Source organism: Hemicordylus capensis, chromosome 1 (genome assembly GCF_027244095.1).
Source record: "Hemicordylus capensis ecotype Gifberg chromosome 1, rHemCap1.1.pri, whole genome shotgun sequence".
NCBI classification, from domain to species: domain Eukaryota; kingdom Metazoa; phylum Chordata; class Lepidosauria; order Squamata; family Cordylidae; genus Hemicordylus; species Hemicordylus capensis.
The window spans coordinates 258,339,082-258,355,621 of record NC_069657.1 but is presented as its reverse complement, the minus strand read 5'-3'; the positions used below and the strand labels follow the sequence as shown (position 1 = coordinate 258,355,621).

Genomic DNA, 16,540 nt, shown 5'->3' with positions numbered 1-16,540 from the left:
TAGTCACCCAAGCACTCAACAGACCTTTGGCTCTGTCACTTGCATGGCAAAAAGCAACAGAGCACAGGAAACAAGGTGGATCGCGGGTTTTGAGACTTGCTTACCAGTAAATGGAGTAGGGGGTTGGCAGAGCCTGGCCCTCCATTCAAAGGTTTATCCTTTCCATGTTAATGTTGTGAGTACATGTGTTAGTGTTTCTAGGTCATAAATGAAAACCAAGTGTACTTTTTGTTAGACTTTTATAGGATTCTGAAATTCCACAATCAAAAGACGTCAAACTAGCTAATGAGTTGCATGAACAAAATGAGAAAGGAATTTCCATTATCTGGAAAAAAATTCAATTGCACGTCCATGAGAAGGCTGGAAAGAATGCCCGGTTTTGCATCCATATTTCAATAAGCCCAAAGTTCTATATTTACATGTTTTTAAATAGAGACATTTTGTACTCTGAGGCAACATTTAAGAAGTAAGCATTTCCTTACAAAACAATCCCTCAAAGTTGCTTGCCTGCTAACGATTATTCTCCAATTGTCCTCTATAGACAACAAAACTGCTGGTTTACATTTCCTCCTTAGCATATCAGCCAAGAGGTGACATAACTGAGAAAACTGAGTGAACACTTCCCAACTTAGGTCTCTTATGACTGTAGCAGGGACCAATGAGAAGTTTGGATGATCGACATCTAGAGCAGAAGAGAAAGGACAGACGTCAAACTACACAGAGGAAATTCTGAGACCAACTGCCAGGAGCCAATGGCCTTAGTTTTTGTTTCATGGCCTTCATTTTTGTTTCATGGCCTCTGCATAGTTCCTCTATAGAAGACTGGCAAACTATATTACTTGGAGACTCTTATGATGGCAGAATTCCTTCTCACTTGCATATCAAGAGCATATTGTTTCACAGCCATGAGCTGGAAAACCAGGTGCCAGTCTAACCGACAAATGTTGCACACATTGCTTCACAACTTTTGAGACCCAGGATACTCAGGTGGAAGAGGGCTGAAAAGATAGCTTTGCTCATGAGTGACCCATGATATTGCCCCACAACCCTGGTAGAGGCCAGCTCCCTCTCAAAACTGACCTTTGAAAGCTTTGAAAGTGGTGTGGTGTGAGAGGAGGAAAGGTTGCCAGGAGCCTCCTCTTGTGTTTCTTGCAAGCTTTTCAAGGAGCATGAGAGACTCAAGGGTCAAGTGGGTCCCCAAGAGACCTGCTTCGATGGCAGCAGGAGTGGGAGAATCTTGCCCACCCACTAGCACCCCAACAATCTGCTCTCTAAGAGAACTGCCTCATCTTGCCTCATGAGAGGGCTGCCCCTGGATTTGCTGCATCTTAGCCCACAGTTATTTGCTATACTTACCTAGACAAAAAACTGTATTTGAAAGAAGCAGACTTTAGACCCATCTAAATAATGCATGGCTAAGCCACCGAATGGCGCAACAGGAAAGTAACTTGCCTAGGGAGCAAGAGTTTGCCGGTTTGAATCCCCGCTGGTATGTTTCCCAAACTATGGGAAACACCTATATCGGGCAGTAGCGATATAGGAAGATGCTGAAAAGCATCATCTCATACTGCATTGGAGATGGCAATAGTAAATCCCTCCCATATTCATACTACCAAAGAAAACCACATGACTCTGTGGTTGCCAAGCATCGACACCAACTCGACGGCACAACTTTACCTTACCTTTAATGTGACTCAAGTCTTGAAGTTAGATGTCTGGTTGGTAGCTTGCATGAGTGATACCCAGGTGCAGGTAAAATTGGTGCTGGCAAACAGTTGGAAGTTGCCTGACCACTGAGTGCTTTGGTGCTCTTCAGAGTGGTGGCTTGGAAACTATAGCTGGTACTGTTTTTTATTCCAAGTACAGACAACTAAAATAGTGCTATAGCCTGTCTGGCAGTAACTGAATCCCATTCTTAGCGTTTACCCTGAAGTGCAAAGCACTATTTTGAGTCATCGTCTTAGTAAATCCTTTGCCAGTTTTGCAAAAGACCTGTTTTATTGGCTTCTCTAAAGCAGGACAAGCACAGGGGGATACTAATACAGCCTCTCAGAGCACTTCCCTGTTACTGAGGTCCATAGCATACAGAATACTGTAAGAATATCTGCCCCCATTCCTGGAGCACATGCAAATACTAACCCCTGCTAACTTGGCAAAGAAGCACCTTTTAATGTGGTAATTCTCTTTTATTTAGCAGGGGGAGAGTAACTGGCCCTATCCACCCCCAGCACAGTATCTCCAGTGACTGTTGCTGGTGTCTATCTTAGGTTTCTTTTTAGATTGTGAGCCCTTTGGAGACAGGGATCCATCTTATTTATTTATCATTTCTCTGTATAAACCACCCTGAGCCATTTTTGGAAGGGCGGTATAGAAATCGAGTAAATAAACAAATGAATAAATACATGGAAAAGCATTGCCAGCCAGAGAGCCTGAGTATGAGCGTATTATACTGTTGCTGTCAGCCTTTCATATTGTGCTGTGTGGGGTATACCCCTAAACATGGAATTGCAAAGAGGTGATCAGAGTATTTCCTTTACCTTTTTCACACTTGCACTGTTTTCTATCTGTGGTTTTCAAGGTTTAAAAGTCCTAAAGCACTGCATACATTTCCACTGATGGTGTCTCAAATCTGTCTGCCTAAACAACAGAACATGCATTTACTGTGATGTCTGCATTCCACAAACCTGGCTGAATTTGAAAGGGATAAGTTACAAAACCTCTTGTTCTGTATGGAAGCTGTTTACAGAACACCGTTTTCACTCTGCATCAGTCTGTTGTGCATTTCCCTGTCTTTTTATGAAACCAACTGCACTTACAAAATAACCCTATAATTCAGATACTGTATTTTGCGTCTAACAAAATCATCATGTGTGCCATCCACTTATACTTTATAGAGTTTACTATAAATATAAATCAGGAAATGATACGTGTTACTTAACACAATACTAGATGTCTAAGTCTGGCCCCTAGTATCGATTGCAGAGGTCAAACAACTTATTGATCAACTTAAGAGTGGCAAAGCCCCTGGAAATGATTTTATCCCAGCTGAGATGATCAAGGTTAATCCCAAGTGGTGGGCTCAATTGTTGGCAGCCTTATTTATCTATATAAACAACTCAGCCTGTATTCCAGAAGACTGGTGTCTGGCAATTGTGGTACCTATCTTTATAAAAGGGTAATAGAAATGTTCCATCTAATTACAGACCCATAAGCCTACTTAATACTATTAGCAAAATGTATGCTCGGCTATTAAATCAGAAACTCATTGACTGGTTGGAGCAGAAGCAATTCCAAGAAGATGAGCAGGCAGATTTTAGACAATTGACCACGTTCTACTATTGACCACTGTCTGGTCGTACAACATCTAGTTGAGAAATATACAAGATGCCCCAAATCTACCTTATTTGCCGCATTAATAGACTTTAAGGGAGTGTTTGATTCAATTTCTCGAGTATGCCTATGGTCCAGGCTCTGTAGCACCTCGATTGATAAGAGGATCTTGCTGCTGCTGATCAAATTGTATAACAATACAAGTCTTAGAGTGAGATGCAATTGGCAGGGCCAATTATTTAGACCTATTAGGACATCTAGGGGTGGTTAAGCAGAGGTGCATTTTGGCCCCTTCATTGTTCAATATCTATATAAATTCTTTAATCAAGTGCCTGCAGGGCTTTGATATACATGCCCCAAAGTTGGCAGATAGACAGCTTCCTGTACTTTTATATGCGGATGATGAAAAGAGCTCAGGGCTTTAGCCCTCTATTGCAAGACAAGGAAGAGCAACTGGTTATTAATTATCAGAAAACCGAAACCTTGGCCTTCTCCAACAGGAGAAAAAAAATAAATAAATGGAGGATTGACAATCACAACAGAGCAGGTTAAATGTTTTAAAAATTTGGGGGTCATAGTTCAGGAATCTGGAACGAAGACCGCCCAAATCAGTTATGCTGCTGCTGAAGCACAGAGAAGTGTATCAGCAATTCTCAGCTTCCACATGCAGCAAGGAGGAATGTTCATTCCGGCTGTCATCGACTTATTTAAGGCAAAGCCAATGGCTCAAATGTTATATGGGGCTTAGCTGTGACGCTATGCTAACTATTCCCTCCTGGAGTGGGTCCAAGCCAGGTTCTTAAGGACATTATATCTGACCCCCAAATGGATCTTTAATGCCACTCTGAGATTGGAATTGGGTGTTATCTGGATGGAAGTCAGAGCTTAGTATCCAATACTAATAAACTGGGCAAGAATCAACATATTGCCCCTCTAGTCTCCTTCCCTTGTTACTATTGGATAGTCACTGCTCGAGCTGGTGGGAGAACTGTGTCAGGAAACTAAACTCAGTACCTATGGTCTTTCACCTGAGATAATCCTCTCTATAGGTTTGGACAGGACCAAAGAACTGATTAAATAAAGGAACTGGGATATTGAGTTTCAGAAAGACCTGTTGAGGACATCTAGGTCATTCTACCTGCTCAATGGTGGGATAAGAACCTGCCCAACAGATTATCTATTTCTCCTTACTTTCCCCCAAACATAGAAAGGCCTTTTCAAGGGCCCGTATGAATGCCCTCCCTTCGGAATTTTTAGCTGGTAGAGACAACAGAATTCCAATTGAGCAGAGATATTGCCCCTGTAACTCTGATGAGACTGAGTCAGTTGCACATGTGCTCCTGCGGTGTGTGTCTTTAATATAGACTTTGGCGAAGGTTAATTGACCCTTTTTTTTTACGTAATCTGCCAGGGTGATCGGACAAATCCTACATCAAATATTTGCTTATAGATGTGAATTTGTCTATAACACACACCAGGGGCGTAACTATAATAGGGCAAAGGGAGACAGTTGTCTGCCCCCCCCCGAGGCAAGTCACATGACTGACTCACCCAGCCGTGCACCTGCCCGAGCTTCCTTCACTCGTATTCATCCTCTGAAATTGATGTGAGTGTTAAGACTTGGAGCTACCAGAACAGCATGTCTTTCTCTAGTACCATTAAATGACTTGCATCGTCCACAATTTATAAAACCTTTTAAAGAATAATGTAGGATGATGTTCTATTGTGGCACATAGGTTTTATACACACACACTCACACACATATAAATAAATTTTACTATGCTTTTTGTTACCACTGTTCAGCCTCATTTAAGATTTCTTTACTTCAGTGAGTTGGGGGCCCATTTTAAAATCTTGTCTCTGGGCCCACTCCAACCTTGCTACGCCCCTGACACACACAGTTGCTAAATGTTGTTCTGCAATACGGGTTCATCACATTCTGCTTGCTAATGGTTAGATCCAGTGCACAGTAATGTTATTAATATGGTTATGTTAAAATTTTTATTTTGTTTTAGATGATGTGATATTGGTCAAACACTGACTGACTGATGTCTAAGTCAAGCATTGCCTAATAGGAAGAAGTATTTCCATGGCTCTCTGGAAACTTGAATTCTGAAGGGGGGGTGGGAAGCAGCAGCAAAATCTGATGGCAAAAGCCAAATTCAGCAGCCCCTAAATCCAAGTTACATTTTTCATTTTGACTACCTCTTTCAATTCTTTCTTGCCAGGCTATTATTTCTGGAAAGATCCAGTACTACTTCATTAGAAGTGTTAATGTAACCACAAGCAAGCTAATTCTTAATACATATATTTTTAAAAGGTCAAGAGAACAAGCACTACTGTCATCAGCAAGCTATTAACCTACTTTATTCACGGTAATTTAACAGAAGAGGGAAAACTTGTATCACACATTACTGCTCAAGTTTTGTATCACTTAAAATCAACAGCAGGAAAGTTCCTAAGAAAGACTTATTCAGCATATGCCCAGTATTTTTGCATAACCTCTTAGGTATACTTTTGCAAAAAAAGTCAGTTGTGCTGATTCCGAGAAGTGATGGTTTTTAGCAAACCACATTCTGGGATTTCAAGTTTCTCTGAGTCTGATGGCATGCCTTTAAGAGCACCAATACTGAACTTAACAGGCTGTAACAAGTTCTCTTTCAACATTTAGAATTAAAATACAGTAGTTCTCCTATAAGATATCATCATAGAAAGGCATCTACTGCACACTAATAAAGCTCTGAACATCTCTTTCACAAGTATTTTTCTAAAAATATAGTGGCATTTTATTACTACCAAAAAAAACCCCTTTAAGACTCAGGAAGCTCTTAAACCACATTAGGGTCTCACAATACTATCCTAGGTATGTTTACACAGAATTAAGTCCTACTGCATTCAGTGTTAAGTGCATATAGGACTGCAACCTAAATTGGCTTTAATTTTCCCATTAAGATATCCCCATTTTCCCATTCTCAAGCATCATCATTGTCATTGTTGTCATCCTTTTGTTCTGCTAAAATCATCAACATTTTTTCTGTTGTGGTTAGTTTGTGTGTTACTTTTAAATTGTCAGTTCAACTGTTGCATTTTCTTAGAATTTAAAATATTTAATTTCTGTAATATTTTACTGTCTTTTTAATAGTATACTGCCTCGAGTTCACCTTTTTGGGCAGAAAGTGGTATATAAATCAATTAAATAAGTAAAGTTTCAATGACTAACAGCATAGTTGTATGCATGTCTATTCAGATGCAAGTTCCATTCTGTTCAGTGGAGTTTCTCCTCAGGAAAGTGCATTTATGAGTACAGCGTCAATGATAGATGATAACACTGATTAGAACTATCCAAGATTTTAAAGAGATGACAATCATCCGTAAAAGCCTCCACAATCAAACTAAGACAATTAATAACATTTTAATAAGAAATTCAGCAGCTGTTTCCAGGAAAAATGAAAGCCAAACCGAAACCATATTTAGATTAAATAGTTCAAGTTCAATCACTTTACTATGAACAGAAATTGCTTCATTAAACTATTAAACTTCCTACAAAATTCTTTTCCTATTTGTCATCAGGTTTGTATGTTTTATACTTGTGTTTTATCAATTTTACATGTCAATCTATAAAGTCTGAAACCATTTCATATGTACGTTCTTAAAATCCAAACTTTAGTTCTCAAACCTCCCCCTTCCCTCCAAGATATATATATATATTTTACAATAACAACTTTTTCTAACAATTCCTCCCTATTGAGAATTTCAGATTGTGAGCTTTACATTCAACCACATACAACCCACTCCCCATTCATATAACTTAAGAAAAACAACATTGCTGTGATAGGAATTAAATGAGCATGCGCATGTTCTAAGCATTCCACTTGAAGCAAAGCTGGAGTTCTATGGAGAGGGGAGTTTGTGAAGTAGAATGTCGATATAGTGGCCCACTGGGGAGGGTAGAAGACACAGAGTGAGAGTGCTAGGAAGAAACTAAAGTAAACTCCCAGCTCACATCAGGGAAGGCATTAGTGGTTTGCTGACGAATTGAGTACTTACCGATAAACTTGTTTTGCATAGTTTCTAGCAGAGCCTGATGAGCATCTTCATTTTGCAAAGCACATGAACATTCTCTGGCCAGTAAGGTCCGTACAAGGTGCTCTCCACAACCTATATAAAGATACCCACATAGTAACAAACAATGGTTAACATATATGTTCCAACCAAAATTCAGTATTTTAAAACTGAATATTTAGAAAACTGTGTTAGTTTCTCCTCTGTCTGCAAATCTGGTTTTCTATCTAGATGTACGTACGTGTGTGTGTGTGTTTAGAAGCATTCAATCAAGTGAGTCATCACCGGCAGCCTTGAAGTGGTAACTTTGATAACTGATATGCTGCTAACCTCAAGTGCAACACATGGTCTATAATCCAACAGAGCTAAGCATGCTTAAAACTATTATTTCAATGGGCTGAAGCACAATTAACTTTCTGTTGGATTGGGACCATAGTATGTACTATTACAAGCTAGGTGGACAGATTCTTTTTATTCCTCAGCTGAAGAGCTGCTAATAAATATTGGGAATAAATATTATCGTGTAGGGTCATTATTTATCGTTAAATTTTATTAATTTTATTCATTATGCCAAGTTGAAAATGAACATGGGAAGTGCAAGGAACAGCATTTAAGTTCTGTATATAGCAAAAGAGCAATAATTATGTAAAATGTTTTTAATATAGCAGTGTACCTGGTGAGTTCTTAGCTACTGCAGGATGCACAGTTTCATCTATGCTACATTTACTTCTTAGTCTTGTATGTTAGTTTTTATGGTTTTAATCTTGATGTTTAATTAATGATGCTTTGATTTTCTGTAAGTCACCTTAAGGTCACATACAAAAGGCAGCCTAAATATGCATTAAATTCAATATAATATAGTAGTACACCTATTTATTGTATATTACTAAAACATATTAAAACATGTATTTAGCAAACAAAATACTGAAACATCCGTTCTTCACAACTTTTAAGTTCATTCTTATCACAACATACTTCAGTCTGAATGAAACTAAGAGCAAAAAAGACATCAAGGTTATTTAATCCCTGTAAAATACAGCTAAAACATCACAGTTCCAACTTAATTCTATCCATTAAAAACAGTTCAGATAAGGAGTTCTTAAACATTTCCAGAAGATGGGCTTTGGCAAATCTCCAAGGAGCTGACCATATTGTGGTAATAAAAGCTAAGTAGTCACATTGGTAGTCACCCTGTTTTGAAAATTATCAGATGCCTCTTCAAATTGTGCCCAATTGAGATGTGCAATTGTGATTAACTGGCAACATTTTTTTAAAGTCAACCAATCAACAAAATGTAAGTCTACTAAGGTTTGGTAATACTGCAAGTGGAAAACTATCAGCACATAATGTGTTTTTAAAACAGCCTATTATCACCACATTATTAACAATAAATCACCTTGTCTATTCTATGTATGTATTTATTTATTTGTTAAATTTGTATACCACCTTTCATAAAAACAATTCCAAGGCAGTTCACATAAAAATTAAAAACAAAACTATAAAAATGACACAAACTATTAAGCTAAAATATAAAAACAAATCTGACTAAAAAGATTTAAAATACAAGCATATGAACTGTACAAAATACAAAGAAGGAGAAGTATTTAGCCATTACTTCCCCTCTCAAATACTGCACAAAGTACTGACTGGTATTATAATGGCTTATGTCAACCTCTGCAAGACCTTCACTGACATGAACGATCCACAAATCTGAAGCCTATTCTACATGAACTGAAACATACAGGGAGTAAAAATATCAATAATCCTCTAATTTGACAGGTAATTATCATTCTCTATCGAGGAAGAGAGCTGGTCTCATGATAGCAAGCATGAATTGTCCCCTTTACTAAGCAGGGTACACCTTGGTTTGCATTTGGATGGGAAACAACAAGTGAACTATTCCCCATAGGAGAAGGGGCCATAACTCAGTGGATGAGCAAAAAGCTCACAGGTTCACTCCCTGGCATTTTCAGGTATGGCTGGGAGAACCTCCTCCCTGTAACCCTAGAGAGTGACTGTCAGCCAGTACCCTGCCATACCCTGCTCACCACTCAGAGATAGTGCAACTATCTGAGTGGGGTCTGTTCCCAAAACTAGAGAGGTTAATGATTATATGATTTTGGGAACCAGTTCCCCCCCCGCCCCAAAGAATACTGTTCGTCCTCTTCCTCCCTTTTAAGCTTTTGCTGCCACCACAAAGCATTTATTGCTTAGGTTTGAGTCCTGACAGCCTCTTGGTAGTATAACTGAGGGCTGCGTGGGGGGGAAAGATAACTCACAGAACAATGAGTGAACTTTAAAACACTATAACATTGTATCAAGCATAGTCCTTTAACAGAAGCTATACTTATATGTGACCGAAGTGCCTGTGTTGGATTCAACAAGCGTTCCCTAACTCATCCCTTTTACTGGAAACAACCACCCTGGCTGAAGATGCCCTCCACTCCCTCCTGCCCCCCTCCCGCCCCCCACTCCCCCTCCTCCCGGGCAGTGAAGTCTCCCTTCCACCCCGGCCTCCAACGGGAGCCAGAGCTTTGCACCGTCGCCTGTTTCCCACTCACCCCTCTCGCCAGCGCCTACTCTGGCCGTCCTGCCACTGCTGCCACCACCACCTCCTGCTCCCATCACCGTTATTAATGATGAACAGGCATGAATAAGGCCTTCTACAAATCTATAGTGTTGCCATACTTGGAACAGGGCATGCAGTCCTCAAAAAGAACACCATAGACTTGAAAAAAGTGCAGAAAAGGTCAGCCAAAATGGAGAACCTCCTCCTTTCTCCTACACAGAAAGCCAATTACATTTGGGGCCTTTTAGTTTAGAAAAAAGGTGACTAAGGACAGACATGATACAGGTATATCAAATTATCCATGTTATCGTGCAAGTGCACAGAAAGAAGCTTTTCTCCCTCTCCTAGAACATTAGAGCCCAGGATCATCCCATGAAACAGGTTGGCAGAAGATTCAGGACAGTCAAAAAGGAATCATCCTCACATAGAACATATTTTATGGAATTCACTGCCACAAGAAGTAGTGATGGTCATTTGCTTAGATATTTTAAAAGAGGAACCAACAGAGGCCATTCTGTTTGCTGCAGTAGGCCTTTAAAATAAGTTACTGTAGTAGCATTTGCCATGATAATTTGCTGTTTCTCAGAAAATGTTTTCTTTGTGGCATTTGTAAGTTAAATCATTTCATTTAAGTAATAACTGTTATAAGTAACACTACAACATGGTTAGGTTGAAGTGGAGTAGATCAGCTGCCATGTACTGATGATATACCCTCTTGGCTGTGCTCTTTCCCCACACTTCCAAAGCACAAACTTTTTATTGGTGTGTTCCCCTGCCTCCCCCTACCAAGTGCTTGTCTGGGGAAATACGCCACAGACTAGCACTTGGTAGGGTTGCAATGAAGGCCTTGGAAAAGATACTTAGATGCTGAGACGTATCTACACCTACAAAGATTAGAATCGTTCCAACAATGGTTTTTCCCGTGACACTCTGGGTGTGAAAGCTGGACTTTGAAGAAAAAAGATAGAAAAAGCACTGATGCTTTTGAACTTTGATGCTGGAGAAGACTTTTGAGGATACCATGGACAGCCAGGAAAACAATTCAATGGATCATACAACAAATCAATCCAGAATTTTCACTCGAGGCACAAATGACCAGGCTGAAACTATCATACTTCGGACAAATTACGCGAAGACCCAGCTCCCCTGAGAAGTTCATAATGCTGGGGAAAGTTGAAGGAAAGAGAAGAAGAGGACGACCAGCAGCAAGGTGGATGGACTTGATTACGACAGCAGTGAATGCATCACTGAGAGCCCTTAAAGGCCACGTTGAAGGCAGATCATCCTGAAGAGAATCTATTTGGTCGCTGAGAGTTGACACCGACTTGATGGCACTTAATCAATCAATCAATCAGTCAACTAAATCTGGGAATCCCTGTTACAAGGAATAGTGCATAAGACCATCTGGCCATCATCCACCTTGGGAGAGCCCTGTGTGTACTGTGCTTTCTATGAACTCACTTATTTTGATTGTGCAGCTGTTTGAAGCCTGACTAGTTTCTAGATTTATAAAATCAGTTATATAACTTCTGAGCACTGCTCAGCAAAATATAAATGTTTTGAGTCAGTGAGTAAGTGAATGTGTAGAGCTGCTGTTTATTTATACACATTCTCCATCACCACTTGGAGATTATCCATATTGACAAGACTGAAGCACAAAATTTCATCTTTAGGTGGTTAAATTCACATTCTCTGACATCACATGGATATTCATTAGTGTGCACAACCCCTTATATCAATTCTTATTTTCTAGCATCACAAGGAGACTTTGCATGTTGACCTGTCAATGTGCAAAATTCTGCCAATATATTCACATAGTTGGATTTGGAAACGTACACTGAGCAAAACAAATATACTCAATTCCCTCTTCATGTGTACGTTCTCCACAATGTCTAGTGAATGTGAAGAGTGGCTAGCATTTATACATGTTCCCCATTCAGCTCATTTAACCCAATTGATCTATCAAAAGATTTAAGGTTGTAAACCGGGGCTGCTCAACTTCAGCCCTTCTGCAGATGTTGGCCTACAACTCCCATAATCCTTGACTATTAGCCACTGTGCCTGGGATTATGGGAGTTGTAGTAAAAAAAAAAAAAGCTGGGGGGGGACAAAGTTGAGCAGGCCTGTTGTAGACCAACCGTGTCCATGCTCCCCACCCCTACATGGCAAATAGCAGCTTGAGGGGGATATGTTAATTCAGAAAAAATGGGGCAGGGGAGAAGGATTAAATACCTTATTCCCTGGCTCCATTGCTCCAATCAAACTGGCAGCCCCGCATAGCTGCATGCAATTAAAAAGGAAGTGTTGGAACGTTTAATTGCAGTTCTACCACATAACATATAGCTCGGCTTTTACATACTCATATCGAAAACATGAAGTTGTCCTCCTGTTAGACCACTGGCTCATTTAAACTCAGTACTGTCTGCACGACACTAACTGGCAGCATCTCTCCAGCATTCCAGATGTCTTCCCCAGCCCTACTTAGAGAAGCCAGGGATTGGAGCTGGGATCTTCTGCATGGACAGCATGTGTTCTACCACCAACCACTCCCCAAACTGCTGAGGCAAATTGCTCCCCAAAAGTAGGCAACACTTTCACAGACACAGTGCACATGACAGTAGTTCTCAAAGTGTATCCAACTTCTTTTGATTTGCTGTTATTAAGCCTCAAACCCTTTTAGCTGGTACACAAGCTTTGGGCAAGATTTCTAGCATTTTACAATAATAAATTAAAGCTTGCAGACTTCAAGTGTTACCACTGTAACTCACTTTATCAGTTTACACAACCTTTTATGACTATGTATTGTTCCTCACTTGAGCTTGTCACAAAACCCAGCAACTACATCATGGTCTCTGCGAAGCCAAGCAATTTTACAAGCAGATTTCTGAAGTTTAAAGTAACCACAACAAGAGCCTTGGAAAACCTCAGCACAGGATAAAGTAAAACGTTACTTATTATTCCAGGCTTGCATCGTAGAGTCATCTATCAATGCAACCAAGATGGCATAGCAAAGAACTTCTGGAAAGCAAGGGGTTTCGAAGCAGCGTGTCAAAGAAACTGTTTTGTGCTTCTTTTGATGGGCTTTTCTTTCAAGTCAGGAAATTAGAAGCAGGTGTGTCAGAGGGCATCTACATTCATACACCACACTGAAAAACACGCGTTTTCAATTTTCAAACATGAAAGCAACTCCTATTGAATGGAGCAGAAGTGAAAATCCAGCCCTCTTTTTGCAAGCCATATGCAAAAAGCTTTGAGGGAGAAAGCCAAGCAGCCCGTTAAAGCTCATGGGCTGTTAGAAACTGTGCTACATTAACAAAGTTCCTCAAGAGTTTCAAAAACCACCACATACAAACGTTTACTCACAGACATTAAAAGTGTTAAGAATTAGGGGTGTGCAGATCAATTGGTAACGAATCAATCCGCTGCAAATTTGGAGTAATGTGCTTATTTGTTTGCTAATCGAATCACCCCCTTGAATAAAGGGAATGACTTGATTGTGAATCAAATCGCCCCCAATTCGCATGGCTCTATTTACTTAGTGATTTGTTTAGCAGTAGTCATGTGCACGGACCGGTTCGGAGGCCATTCTAAAGGCCTCCAGACCGGTCCGGACATGGGGTGGTTTTGGTTCGGAAGGGTAGGGTGGGGGGTTCCAAATAAGTATGGGGGGCTTTACTTACCCCTCCATTGAACGGCACTGTATTTCTTTGAGCAAGCGGGTGGCATACTTCCCTGCCGCCCACTTCATTCCCCCTCTCGGCGCGGCTCCCTCCTGGCTTTTGATTGAAAAGTTCTCTGAATTCTGAATCGGGGCGGCAGGGTATCTCCCAGTCCCTGCCGCCCTCTCCAATGCCCCCGCTCGGCTGGCGGCCGCCCCAAGACCCCTGCCGGCCCTTCCCTTCCCAATACTGCAAGGGGTCAGCAGGAGAACTCCCCTGCCGTTCCCGTCCACTTCGCCGGCTGGGCTGCAAATGGCTTCTAGGAAGCCTTTTGCGCGGCCGCCAGCCGAGCGGGGGCATTGGAGAGGGCGGCAGGGAGTGGGAGATACCCTGCCGCCCCAATTCAGAAAACTTTTCAATCAAAAGCCAGGAGAGAGCCGCGCCGAGAGGGGGAATGAAGCGGGCGGCAGGGAAGTATGCCGCCCGCTTGCTCAAAGAAATACGGTGCTGTTCAATGGAGGACTAGGTAAAGCCCCCCCCGTACTTACTTGGAACCCCCCAGCCCAGTGCCGGACCGCAGCTCCATGGTTCCGTGCACACCCCTATTTAGCAGAAACTATTTTGTCTCTATGTTTTTTAATCACTGACCAATCAGTGATTAAAAAAACATAGAGAGACATTGGTCTCCAGGCTCTGGCTTCTGACTGGTTTAAGAGCTCCTTGCTTCTTGGATGGCTAGTTGTCTTTCAAATCAAGTGTTGACAGGGGCAACTGTGCCCCCATTGGTGGGGTAAGAGGGCAGGGAGGCCAAAGGAGAGAGTTTCAAAATGTATATAAGGGGCTGCTTGGAGGCAGAGAGCACCATTGCTTTTGTGTCTCAGGAGAGGAGAGAACAACTGAGAGAGAGAGAGAGAGAGAGAGTTCAGCAGCACTGAGGAAAGCAGAGAGACTGGGCCGGCCTACCTGGGCCCAACCGTGAGTGGAGAGACAAAGGGTCTGCTCTGTCTCTCTTTTTATTCTTAACCTTTTAATTGCAGCGAATGCTAACTGCTTTATTCTCCCCCCGACTGCCACACTTGTTTCCAGCAGAACCAGCCCCTTTAACTGGGTGCTGCTTGGAATTCTATTTTATTATTCTCACTTCTAGCTAGGGATATGTGACCTGACTTGAGCTCGAAGGCTTGACCCCGAGCTGAACTGGATCATGCAGATGGCCAGTGTGCATGTGCGGTGGCCCAACAATGGCAACTGCAAGCATACACAGATGCGAAATGTCCTGGGGGAAGCCACCGGAGACCCCCAGAAGGCCACCATAGCAACCCCCAAGGCCGTTAAAGCCCTGAAAGGCAGATTATCAGTTATAACAGATTTAGTCATACTTCTTTTATTCAACTGTCATAAGTTATCACTAATGAAGCTACTTATTATGCTCATGATTTGCATATTATGACTAACAGTTTCACATTATTAATAATAGGAGTGTGCATGAATCATAATAAAAGAAGACTGGTCAATGGCCCATGGAGTTTAAAGTAAATACTTGACAGAAGGGTACAAAGAGAGAGCAGAGGTAAGGAAGAAATGAATTTGAGCAAATGCAGCCATGTGGGCTTGAACTTTGTTGCAGCTGGCGATTAAGACTGGGAGCTGTGCTGATTTAAAACTTATTTATCCAATAGCCAAGCTGCAGCATATGTACAGAAAACATCTGGAACAGGCAAAGGTTCCAGATGAATTGCTTTTGAACACTTCTGGCAGTGCAACCTCGCAAGAGGCAAACATTCTCACCTCAATGGCTCAGAAAAATGTATGGAAATGGAAATCTCATGTTAACCTGGTATCCAGCCATCATGGCTGCTACATGCTGATTGGATTGAACTGATCTGTCCTTGGGCACTCTTACTTTTCACACTGCCACTTTTGTTCATTCATCTGAGAAAAAGAGCTGCTAACATAATAGTCTGCTTTCCCACCTGTTTTGCAAGGAGCTGCATTTTTAATTGTGTTTGTTTTGGTCATCTCTTACGCACATATTTGTAGGATTAGAATATAGCAAGAGTACACAATTTTGCATTTCTTCATTAATCGTCTTATGGAGAAATACAAAACTGTGTTTGTTTTTAAAGAAGTGTTATGGTGACTTGTGCTTCTACTCTCTATCACCACCAAGTGGAGAGGGAGAGGAAATGTCATGTGACAAAACCTGGGAGACATCGCTTGTTGCCAAATGAAAAAGGCGAAGTATCTATCTTGGCAGAAGTTGGAAGAGTAGTACATAAAAGCACCTTTGCTGGATCAGACCAAGAGTCTATCTAGCTCAGCATTCGATTCCCAGCAGCAGCCAAACAGATGCTTCCCAGAAGCCAAAGAACAGGGCATGAAAGCAACCGCCTTTGCCCACTTCCAGCCAGTGGTATTTAGTGACAATTCTGCCTCTGAATGTGGAAGTTCCATTTCGTTATAGTGGCTAATCACTGTGGTAGATTTATGCTCTATGGATTTGTCTAACCCTCTTTTAAGGGGATCCAAGCCAGTGGCCCTTTTCAGATTTTGTGGCAGTGAATTCCATAAACTACTTATGTATTTTCTCTTGAATGCCCTGAATCTACTGTCAGTCAGTTTTACTGGGCGACCCTAAGTGCTGGTATTCTGGGAGAGGAAGAATGATAAATTTTGAGGCAAAAAATCCAAGTGTCACATACTTGCTGATGGGGTCTGAATTGGCTTTGTCTACCTAGCAAAGAGATCTTGGTGCTATGGGGGATACTTCTTTAACGACAACATGTAAAGTGACAGTTTAAAGGACAAATACCACATAAGAATTTAATAGGAAAGTGATGGAAAAGATGCCTTTATAGAAATTTGTTGTACAGCCAAATTAGGAAAACCATGTGTAATTCTGCTCACTCCATCTCAGAAA

The 16,540-nt window shown here is 41.2% G+C and overlaps 1 protein-coding gene across 6 annotated transcripts in view; it reads right to left on the bottom strand.

The window, feature by feature from the left end:
* The window catches only part of TASP1 (taspase 1), a 105,750-nt gene that overhangs the window by 33,768 nt on the left and 55,442 nt on the right, over positions 1-16,540 (bottom strand). For all 6 annotated transcript variants that reach the window (XM_053284601.1, XM_053284600.1, XM_053284602.1 and 3 more), the window contains one exon: positions 7,378-7,488. In XM_053284601.1, the coding sequence (XP_053140576.1) occupies positions 7,378-7,488 (111 nt within the window). The remainder of the gene's footprint in view (positions 1-7,377; positions 7,489-16,540) is intronic.